The sequence below is a fragment of the Hetaerina americana genome, unplaced genomic scaffold (genome assembly GCF_022747635.1).
Source record: "Hetaerina americana unplaced genomic scaffold, ioHetAmer1.1.p SCAF_15, whole genome shotgun sequence".
Classification (NCBI taxonomy): domain Eukaryota; kingdom Metazoa; phylum Arthropoda; class Insecta; order Odonata; family Calopterygidae; genus Hetaerina; species Hetaerina americana.
In genome coordinates, this window is record NW_027286625.1 from 4077848 (window position 1) to 4090000 (window position 12153).

Genomic DNA, 12153 nt, shown 5'->3' on the forward strand with positions numbered 1-12153 from the left:
TGATGAATTTATTTCCTGTCAATGATTAAAATATACCAAAATAAAAATTTTACATTTGAGAATAATTGTTTCCGCCTATAAAGCATTTCAGAAAAAAAATACCGTAACACAGCATTGTATAGATAAAAGAAACACAGCAATCCTAAAATTGCCAAATTGCCTACCGAAAGGACGTAAAATAAACAGACGTTTAAAGTCTGAAAATGTATTATTAATATTCATCGTGTATTCCCATCGTTTTTGCCTATCCTCTCTATTATTTTGGCAGCATTGAATAGCTTTAAAATATCTAGGTCAATCCCTATTGGCACACTAAATGTTTTCATTATGCGTGTTTGCACGATGCATTAGTCATAGTTTTTGTATACCAACCAATTTAATAAAATATTTTTGAAGATACACTGTTACATCTTATCTTACTCTAAATAATGGTTTTGCACGCTGCCTTTCCCGATGGAAAAATTTCTACTGAGAAGTACATTCTCAACTTACATAGTTCATTTAATAATTCTGATTATTTTTCTCTACAGCTACTCTATTATTAAGGCCCCATTTAACATTATTTTGATAATTATTGATCCAAAGTTTTATTTAATATCACATATTGTTAGGTTCCACGGGTATATACGTGTAAATTTGTCTTCCAGTGCATTTTGATTCATTACATACACATTACATTGGCGCCACTATGACACCAGAGGGAGCAATTTATTTGCCATTAGTTACCATTAATATAGAATGAGGGATGTGTAGAAACACAGCAGGATTAAAAAACGTTTCATTTTATTATTTGACGAATATTATCGTGCTTCCTTGTCTACAACATCCTTCAGGGTCCATTCCGCTTATCAATGAAATATTTGCATATCATTATACTCAACTTCTTTTTTTTAAATGCGGATTATTTCCGAGTGCATTAAAATTTACGAGTTCCTTTGACGAAACAGAGGGAAATTCTTTCGTCATCAGTTTAAATTTAGGTCGAATATGATGAAAGATAATATGGAAACGAGATATCTCATTATTTATTTGAATCTGCGATTTTTTACGTACTTCATCACTTGCCATCCATATCTTGAAGCAACTCGTCCGCTGTCTACTTTGCATTTTTTTTTTGAAGTTCGTAATGAAAATTTTCCGGAATTATTTTTCGGATGTAGAATCCACGCCAATCCAGCGCCTTGTTCGTTGCGGAATCCTCTTTTGACGTCCCCGGAGTCATCTATGACGAGACTTAGTCCTCTTGGGACTTGAATGAAACGCCTTGGTGATTCCGACGCACCCCCGGGGAGCAGAGGGGGGATTTAAGGGTGGAGAGCCATTGGTGTGAGAGTGAGGATGGGTTCTGACGCGATAAGAGAGAAGGAGGGGGAAAGAGCGAAGTGATAAGTGTCATTGGCAAGAAGTTTGGGGGCGGAAAAATGTATCTCACACGAGGGACGTCAGGGGGAAGGGGCTGCGGCGGGCGGACGACTGGGAAATACCAAGGGGGGGCCCCTTAAGGGGTCGCGGGGTTGAATCGGGAGAGATGGAGAAAAGGGGAAGGGTAGGGGTTTTGTCCAAACACTCATCTTTCCCCTCCCTCCCCCGACCCCCGTGATCCGCCGTCCCCTACCCATTCCTTCCAAATGGATCCGATGTCCATACAAGAGCCGATAGCCGGGCGGGACGGACATCGAAAGACGCGAAGGAGGATTCATCGACGACTCTGTACGTTCGCCTTCGTGCCCCGTCCCGACGCCCGCCCAAATAATCAAGCGGGAAGCCCTTAGGTGGACACTACACGGTGGACGTCAACCGGGACGGGACGGCCGAGGGTCAGAATCCACTTTGAGAAGCTCTCCGGGCATTGACATGCGAGTGGATCGGGTGTGAACATCGCGTCACCGGGATTCGGGAGTTTCGAGTATAAAGTAAACCTTGAAATACTTTTTCTTACGTGAAGAAAATGGACATTTAAAATAAAATATTAGTTTTGTGGACTTTGATATATCACTGTAATTTGAATAAGTTGAGTATCTTCAAGTCCAGACTACTCCTTCCCACCTCCAAATTCTTCACAATATCTGTCACTTTAATCGACACATTTTAACTTTCCAATTGACGTATTCTATTTATATCCCTGGGATAACTTTTTCTGCCTCATCCAAGAGCACCTAGAAGAACATTTCGTGGTAAAATATTCAGTTGTCAGTAGTATATCTAAGGGAAAGGGTCTCGATTCAAATAAATTAGAGGGACAGCGGGTAGAAAATCCTTCCTATTTACTTCAGTCAGTTGAAACGCTGAAAATACTCGAATTTATTTTGAATTAGATTGTTCAATCGTTTTCGCCGGTAAGAGATCAATGGACTCTCATTAAGTGTTGCCCAAGCTCCTGATATAGACGAGGGCTCTGACAAAAAGCGGGCCCCTCTCATAAATCAGCTCAATTTATAGCAATACATTCACCTAATTATCGGGCAATCGAAATTATTCTCCGGACACCGGGCAGTGGAAACAACAACCATAGTGTATTGCTCGCGAAGGCTGTTGGCAGCAAGCGGCGTGGTGACTGTGGACTAATTTGGAGATTCACGTCAATGGGCGAGAAGAAGCTGCGTGAATAATTCGAGCTGCCATAATCTTAAGAAGCCACTTCAGTGACGGCAAGAAGTCGCCCTCCGTAGGACACCACAGACATCTCCTTTGACAGTTCGCAATGGGCAAGTTCACCAAGAGGCAGTGGTTGACTCTGATTGTTTTCGGCATCGCCGATTTTTGCAATGCTATCTGCGTGTCGCTGCAGGCACCTTTCTATCCAAAAGAGGTAAGTCGGAACATTAAAATGCAGGTAATCCCTTCCATGGAACGAGTGATCCAAATTTGACACTTCTTCCCCTAATTTCTGTGCATCTCGTTTCCATGGCTCGGTTCGATGTGCCATCCGAGTAACCTTGTCTATTCATTCAAATTTCGTTCACTCCTCGGCACACAAGGTCATTTATTACGTTTATTTTGCCAGATTATTATTCTGTGTGTTTTGGTTGGACGTAGTCTAACCACCGCCACATGCTATAAACGTCACATAACAAGACACAAACCAGCCCCCTACCGTACATCTAACACTTCTTCCTATCAGCATACTCACTACGTACCTTCCTTTATTTCGCTCAGCAGGCATACTCTTTTCATCCCCCTACCTCGGTTGCCTCACTTTCTGCCCTCTATAAGTCTTCAACATTCCATTACCATTTACAAAATATGCGAATTCATTTTTCTTGCTCCCTCTAGATATCTTCCAACATCTCTCTCTCTCTCCTCCCCCAACATTTCTAGTTCTTCTTCCTTTCTTTTCCGTCTATTTTACCTTTTCTATTCTTCTCCACACCCACATATAAAAGGCCTCCGGTCATCTTGTCTAAATGACTAAATTTAGACGCCGTTTAAAACTACGCTTCGAATCAAAGTTTTAACTAATCTCTTCTTTACATCCTTACTCAACGTCCCTTCCATCAATTTCCTGTAGATGTTTCTTCGCGTAATACAATTCCTCCTCTTATTTGCCTACTTATTTGAATATGTTGGTCCAAAAATCTTACGAGATAGGTAAATAGCTCCACCTTTCTAGAATATTCCCTCTAATATTTACGTTTAGTTCAGCCTCCCAATTACTCCTCAAAGTCTTTTTATTTTCATATGAGTTTTAGATAAATTGATACGTATGCTGTTGATTTATGTAAAAATTGTGATCAAAACTATTTTCAAATGATTTTAATCTTTCCAAAACAAAACAACCGTTAAAAACATCAGCTATCGACGCTATAATAACCAGCAGTATTCTTCCAGATTAGGGTAGGTTGTGAAGGGCTTTGGCACTGTATACTCCTGAGTCCTAAATTGCGCGGTACAAAATAATCTTAAACCCTATACTTCATATGATGGTAACTCATTCTTTGATTCTACATACTGTCTACCTCCTTAATTTCAATAAAAAGCCTAATATTTTCCTCCCACTTCCTCGCTTTCCCGGCATTCTCCACTATATTGCCGTCTTCAGCATCCCATTCCCGCTCAGTGGCTCTTGTCCTACCTTCTTCGAATTCCTCCAACAACCTTCCCTTCACCTACCATATCCGGAACCTCATCATTTTTTCTCTTTTCTGTGTATTTTATTTTTTCCATTCTAATCCAAACCCATCAAAAGCCCCCAATCTGCGCTCATTCTCTTGCCTCCATGACCAAGTTTAGAAGCCATAAAAAAACTATACTCTGTATCATGGTGTTCTCCACTCTTTTCTTAAAATTTTTGCTAAAGGTGCAGGTCATCAACTTCCGCCTCTTTATAAATCCTTCTTATCCTAACGCAAAATTGACGCCACCAATTTCTTTTACGGTTTCACGATACCATAGGGAAGATTTAATTGCGAATCTATTGTTCCTTAAATTCACGGTCAAATTTTTATATTAAAGCGTTAAAAACGAGGATATGGGCGAGGTGTAAGACTCTTTCCCTATAACTGTCTGGTACATAAGTAAATTGTGCTTATTCTTGTCCACAGCCGAAAATTAGCGCCTTTCGCACTGCAATAAAATTTGGCAGCTTGACCACCAATTAATGGACATTGTGAATTCCAAATGAATATAGACATTTTGAACTGCTTGAATAATGCATTAAAATTTTTTGCAAAAATCATAAGATTGTCTACAAAACGTGAATTGTGTAAGTATGAATATTAATGCCATCAGTGATAATTTCTACGCGAATGTTGGGTAGGAGTAATAATGAATTCGATAGCGCTGCAAATGAAATGATTAAAAACTGGATGAGTACAGATATTAGCATTGTCAGGTACTTGCTGGAACTGTGAGGAAACGGTAGATCAATATAATCATCAATGATCATCTGAATCTCGATCTCAAGTCATCATTGTATCGGTGTACTTGAAGTGTGCTTGCTTTTTTCGTCTGTATTTTGTTTGTACATCTTTTTAAACTATATTCATCAACCCATAAATTGGTTTTATGTATGAGATTTGATTAGTTGATTCGGGCTGATTTGGTGTGGTTTGATTATTGAGGTTGGATCGTTAGAATTGCAAGTCTCCTCACACCAATTCTAAGTACACGTGATACCACTCACTCTTGGGGTTTCTTTTATCTCGAAAACACACGGTTACCATACTACCAGATAAATTTAGTCGGTGACCGTCATGTGAAAAAGCTCGAGCATGATATATTCCCAGAGGCACCGTCCGGTATTGAACTTGGAACCTTCCAGTGTACTCTAACCGACGTGATATTTAGGGTTTCGAGATATAAACAAACCAAAGTCCACTGGTGGATAAGCCATCTCACATTGTTATCTGGTTTTTAAGTCGGATATGAGCTTCCTTAAAAGTGAATCGTGTTTGAATAAATCAGCGGTTAGGTAACGTCCTTGGACTAATGACACGAAAATATCTTCAGTACAGTAATCGGCAAATAGTTTGTATGAAGTTTGTATGGGTGAGACATTCAGGACGGCGTGAGGGTGCTCCCGTTGTTCAAATAAGTAAATAGCGTCGTGGAGTTAGGAAACTTGGCTATGAGACTTTACCTTTAACCTCCCAAACATTGAAAACATTCCAAGCTGTGAGTTGATCCCGATTGTGTGAATTTCCGCGAGATTACAGTCTCCCTCACTCTGTCTTCGTGGATGATTCCTTGTTCCGGAAAAAAAGATTTGTCTACAATTTGCCTATAAACGACAAACATTGAGAGCAAAAACAGAAACCAAGTGAAAATCGATGCGTGAATCAGGCACATATTTATGTTAAATGGCACAAAAAATCATTGCATTTAGAATAAATGTTTTGTCAAATAAGAAGAGTAAAAATTACGGATGAGATGATTATAACCGATTTCCCAAATTTCCATAGTAATAATTCCATCTCCAGTTTCACCATCCACCCATATTTTCAAAATCAATTTCCTATTAAAAATTTTATTTATTTACTGCTAAATGTAATTGTGATTTCGGAAATCTGACTTGTGCGTCGTCTTTTCTTGGTGTATTTGGGCTTCCTATGCTGAGAGCTAGGGTTCGAATTCCGCTCTGTTAACCCAATTTTTTTTATCATATTCCGAATTTTTAATTGGGTGTCATGCATTTGGGTTTAGATTCCAAAAAATCGGATTGTTTCTTCATCGAGTGCATATTACATTATGAACCCTTTTTTGCGCATTCTGTTATGAGTTAATTAGCACTGAGGCCGTCTCAAAACCCAAAATCAGGCCTCTACCAAATTAAACACTGATTTATAATGGTTAACTGATCTTTTTTGTCGACCACCTAATGATTACTGTCGCTGGGATTCCACCAAATACATTCCTTAACCTAAAGGGCCCCTAAAGGTAACTTGTCAATATAATCATTTAGCCTATATGCACTTGATTTTTGGCCAAATTTAATTGAATTGTGACATTGATGAACTTCAATTCAGACTACTGTGATTCAAAATTGACCATAAAACAGGTACGAATTTCGAATAAATATTTTTAGGCCCATCAAAATGTATTCCGAATGAACAATGGTTGAGTAAAATTTATTGATAAATGGTTTGCAGTTTATTGACCTCTATCAGTCTAAATCTAGCATATATTTTCCGTTGAGAGCCCAGTGATCGTTTAGTCCTGCGAGGGAAACAATTAAATTTAAATTTTACTATGGTCGTTAACACCTGCAATCAGGATTTTATATGTCCCATCGTCCTCTCTTCCTTATTGATAATCTTTCTTCCGACAAGACTTTGTATGTCCTGTGGTAACTTTACAAAATCCTATTAATTAATAAAAGGTTATTGTGTGAAACCACTTTGTGAAACGTGAAAAGAGAACAAGTACGTCTTAAAAGAAGTAGAATTTTGGTACCAGCAGAGGTTAAAGTTATGTCACGTAATACTCTCTTAACGAGTGCGCTCCAAATATTTTGATACATTTTCGAGGGTCGACTAATGTCAAAACATCCTCTAATCGAAAGGAGATTATAATGTCGTAAATAAGTGGGTTAATAATGAGAATTTTAGCGTCAATGAGTCAATCGTCAGCCGAGGCGGCGACGATTTGATGCTATCATAATCATGGTAGCATTATCTTAATGCGGCTTAACAGATGCTTTCTAAAATTTATCTACAGAAAAAGAAGAAATTAATAATGCCTTTAACGTTTATGACATTGTTATTGGAGGAAAAGCACACATTCCCATAAATCACCCTTGTAGATCATATAAACTGAGAATGCAATTAATTCTCTCAGAGCATAACCATAAGACACTTTATGTTCATAATTTGTTATGATTGAGTCTCAAGAGAGGTTTTCCGCAATCCTTTCGGTCGTTATTCTAATTATAAGACACCAGAAAATTATTTATGACATTTTTCAAGATGTAGATACTTTTCCTCTTTCTATATCAAACAAAACATCATATTAATCAAATCATTATCATATAAATATCAAACAAAACTGAAAATTCAGGCGATAATAAAGTGGAAACGAAACATAATGAGAAATATTATGGGTACATCTGATGGTGTTGTAATAAGCGAAACCTAGGTCTTATTCAAGATTTATTTGCGGAATTGCCCATTTCTTGGTGATTTTTTAGTTACATATTTCAAATTAGCGACGGTTCTATGAAGAGTTTCAACCGGGGTTCCACTAGGGGTCAACCTGTAGGGAGTCCTGCGAAGGGTTGGAGGAAGGAGTGAAATCAGATGACCTCATTATTGCAGAGCTGCGGGTGGTTAAACTTTACTTGGCGAGGCACCCATGGCATTGATGTCAATACTTTGCATTTTAAAGAGCTATTATGATAGGTATGGGATGAGGATCAAATATAAAAAGAAGTTAATTAGTTTCTAAATATATATAAAATATACTTTTAATTTTTGGGTATGATATCGATAAGGTAGCGTAAATTTCTTATTTTGGAAGTTTTTTAGACAAAGATGGAAAAATTTGCTAGATAGGTACTTAGACAATTGCCTTTACAAGTGTTTTGGGGCGAGATTGAAACTACGGGGTGCGTTCTACCACCTAACCCCTAAAGGGCATTGACAGAAGAAGTGCATTTGGTAAAAAAAATATTTTCAATTAAAAAAGTATTACGTACGTTTGACTGGATGAAAAGAAGGAAAAGGCATCATGGTATAATGGTATAAAGGTATAATGGTAAAGAAGGAAAAGAGTCTAAGAATGGTTAGCAATAGTTTTTAATGCTCAGGGGTTTATTGCCTGCTTATGTGAGACATATATGTGTACTAGTGCACAAAAGTTCATTGACTGCCCAAGCGGGCAAGTATAAACCGTCCCGGTGAGTGAAGTCCCACCTTTACCGGTCATTGTACATAAGAAACGCATGGCATTGAAGAAAGAAACATGGCTGAGGTGGAAGTGCGGTTTGCGAGAAAGTGAAACTTAAAACTAGGAATAAAATATGAATTCTTAATCTAACAAGAAAGGAAAGCCGACAGGGAACGGCTTTTTACAAAAAAGAAGAAAAAAAAAGTACGTCACTAACAGCACTAACTGCCCACCGGCACACTCTGAGCATAGAGCGGTACAAAATGGAAGCGGAGGCGAGGGTCGCCCATTTCCCACAGCGGGAAATTACACTTGGGCTTGAGGAAGCGGGTGACAGCAAGACCGTGAAGCGGATAAAATAATACTAAAATAACTTGGAGGACGGAGGAAGAGATCCGTCCGGCCGTGAAGCGGCTTAAGACTATGAAGAAAATTTAAAATTAAAAGACATAGTAAAGACTCATAGGCGAGTAATATCTTTAGGCAGTGTATAAGTGTGTTTCTCTCCGTTAGTCCCTGTGCTCAGCGTGGACCTACCGTACCCGGTAGATTACAAGGAAGAATATAATAATCATTCTAGAGGCTTGCTTTGGCTCCGATAGGTGAAGTTAGAGTTCAACTAGAAATAAGCCTTGATGAGCGCTAAATTCGTTAATAAGGTACAAAGTCTAGTTTCTGTCCCAGTGCCACTAATCAGATGCCCACAAGTAACCGGAAAATTTGACCCTTTAGATTTCAGATGGAATTTCCCAAAACCGTCACTCAGAATTAGAACCCAGGACTCACCGGTTAGCCGCCGAATGCTCGCTCTGCCCACTACTCTCACTTTTTCTTGACCCTTTCCATTAGGGTCCTATCTCACTTACTAAGCGATTTTGTCAATGGCTTTAATGATATGAGTGCATACAGCCACGCACCCTTAAGTAATCGTGAAAATATGATCAAAAAATGGTTTTTATCTTAATTTGATCGCTAACATTATCTAAGGATTTATTAAATATACATTATATGACCTATTACATACTATTGATACCAACTACCGAATCATTAGCATTTATTACTGCCCTATGGGTAGAAAGGACCATCCGGAGTGGGAGAAGTGGATTCCGGAATGGATTGATTTTTTAGTTTTTTCTTCACCGCACAGTAAGCGATCACAACGAATCCAGAAAAAAATCTTTCGTCTTGTTTTATGTTTTTTATTTGCACATATTTCGTAAATCAAACTTATATTCTATTCAGGTGCGTAATTGAAGTATAGGAGAAAGGAGCTTCCCGTCATAAGTTTTTCATTTTACGGGAACTTCATCAATCTATTTCATAATTTTCTTCAGTTGTATCAGCAAAGGAAAGAAGGAGGCAGCATTCTTGTCATAAAAGTTATTTCCTGAACATTTCATTAAACGGATGTATGATGCTTTAGTGTTACACACAATAAAAAGAAAGGTAAAGGGACATTTTTTCATAAGTCGTTATGATTTAAACACACCATAAAATACATTTTTAATTCCCTACAGTTACATAAGAAAAGATAGTGAAAGGAAATTTTTCCTCAAAACTTTCAATTTCTTAACATTTGATTAAAATTTTATAATCCCCTACAGTTACATAATATAAGGATAGAGTTCAACTAGTCGACGAATACCTGTTGCGGATTGCAGGGAATAATGCCGAGGTTGATGCATTTCATATAATTATGATTCGATCATCATTACTGACACACTAAAACAATATTTACAAATTTATTTATGCATAAGCAAATGAATTTTTTGCGTGGATAAAATATCGTCTGTTTAGCATAAATATTGAAAGAATTAGTGCCAAAGTCTGACATTTCATGGGTTAATAGGAGTAAATATTATATTTTTCCAATCTAATCCAATTTTATTTTTCAAAATTATTTTAAACGTCAGCATTTTAGAGGGTAAAAGTAAACCAAATAATCTTTTTTCTAATTTGTTTATTGAAGTATCACGGTAAAAATTAGTTGTGTCCTTGTTGGTCTGCATATGATTTTTACGATGAAAGTGGCGTTTTCCTCCTCTTTCCCATTCCACACCGTGAATATTCAGCCATGGATCCAACCGCTAACGGAATTCCGGAGACTTGTTGCTTGTTGCTGATACATTGATTTTGCTGTCACTTCTTCCCCACTTTACATAATGTGAGATCCTCAGCCACGTCTTCCTCACTGTTCCATTGGCATCCCTGTGATTCGTGATGATTTTTTTGGCCATAGTTCACTCTTTCTCAGTCACTTGAGATTATATATAAAACGTAAATAGAATTTGTAAAATCCAATGTCGAAAACTTTCATCTGCTAGTTATTTATCAGTTCGCAACCTAATGGTAAAAAACTAAAATTTATTTAAGCTGCAACATTACTGCTGTTATTAAATGTGACCATTGAATCCCGGTAAAGTCCTAATCATGTACCCCTGGTTAGGATCGTTCCGACGGAATAAATGAGCGTGGGTAGAAGTCCAAGTCCATCCCTCTCAGAAATCGTCTAGAGCTCCCTTTTCCTAGGTAATGTTTGTATCCTGCCTTTGGCAATTGAATATCGACGATTAAAAATTACATTCAAATGCAAAATTATTTTTAAAACTCAGGGTGGAAATGAAAAATATTTTAATGTTCTCCAGCATCTGGTACACCCAAATTCATTGTTGAGGCGCACGTAAGAGGCTTTTTATGACAGAAATGATTACTTGTGGGGATCGAGATGGTGCGGGGGCTAACGTACTGGCTTCCCACCCTGAGGGCGCGGGTTCAAATCCCGGCGGTGTTGAATATTTTTCAGAGGTATCTCGATCCCTACTTGCGGTGCTTTGTGGAGGGCACTTTGAGTGAGTACGCCGTCCGTCGGATGGGACGTTAAGCCGCGGACCCCTTGGCGCCTTTCGTAAAGAGTAGGCTAATGCCGACGCCGGGTTTCTCTCCACCCTTCATCCTTTCCTGTCCTTCCCCTATGGCGCAAATGACCTTAGCTGTCGGTCGCCTCCCCTCAAAACTACTACTATGATTACTTGTATAACTAGTATTTAAAATAAATGTCACGTAATGCTTTGAAAAAAATTATGCGGAAGAACCATTACGGCGCTGGTTCATGAAATACTCAAATTGGTAATAACTGCTCAATAAATTTTATCACTTGGCATAGCCTTCGGTCCACAGAAATCCAATTCCGAACAGACTTCTAGGTACTCCTGTAGTTTTTCTAACTGCTTGTATAGTATCCCGATGATGGCGAAAGAAACTTATTTGCTTAGGAAGAGCCAACTGCAAAAACTTTTTGAAGTTTAGCCGTAATCTTTAACCTAATAGGATGTATTGTTTAAGTGTCTTCATCTTATCCTACTCTAGACATCGTTTCATGGCATATGTATTTCCCCAAGGCGTGAACTTGTGTAATTCCTATACTTGGTAGGAAGATGGTAGGTAGCTTATTCCTTCCGTATTTTTTCCCAGCCGATAAAAGTCATCAGAACACTTTACCTTATTTCTGTCATTCTTTCTTCTTTTGAAATCTATCTACTATATTGACGGTGTTCTATTGTGCTGTTATCGCCTTCGGTTCAGCGAGTTAATGTTGCAAAAAAGTGTATCTTGTGCCCATACAAACTGAAAGGAAATATCTTTGGAAGGTATTCTCTCCATAGAACTTGAAATAGCCTACGATAGATCGTCCTCTTTTAAGTTTGTTGAAGGCACTCCAGAAGATTTGTTAATGAAATCCACGTTATTATACTCCCATAGGCCGTTGGAAAAGATATGACTTCTGAACTCACGATTTTATGGCAAGGTGACGAGCAGTGATTCGTCAGTGCT

General features: G+C 38.3%; 1 protein-coding gene across 1 annotated transcript in view; it reads left to right on the top strand.

Annotated features, from left to right (window-relative positions):
* Window positions 1-2701: 2701 nt before the first annotated feature.
* Window positions 2702-12153, top strand: part of LOC139686872 (MFS-type transporter SLC18B1-like) — a 33183-nt gene continuing 23731 nt past the window's right edge. The window contains exon 1 of the mRNA XM_071583946.1: window positions 2702-2809. Coding sequence (XP_071440047.1) covers window positions 2702-2809 — 108 coding nt within the window. The remainder of the gene's footprint in view (window positions 2810-12153) is intronic.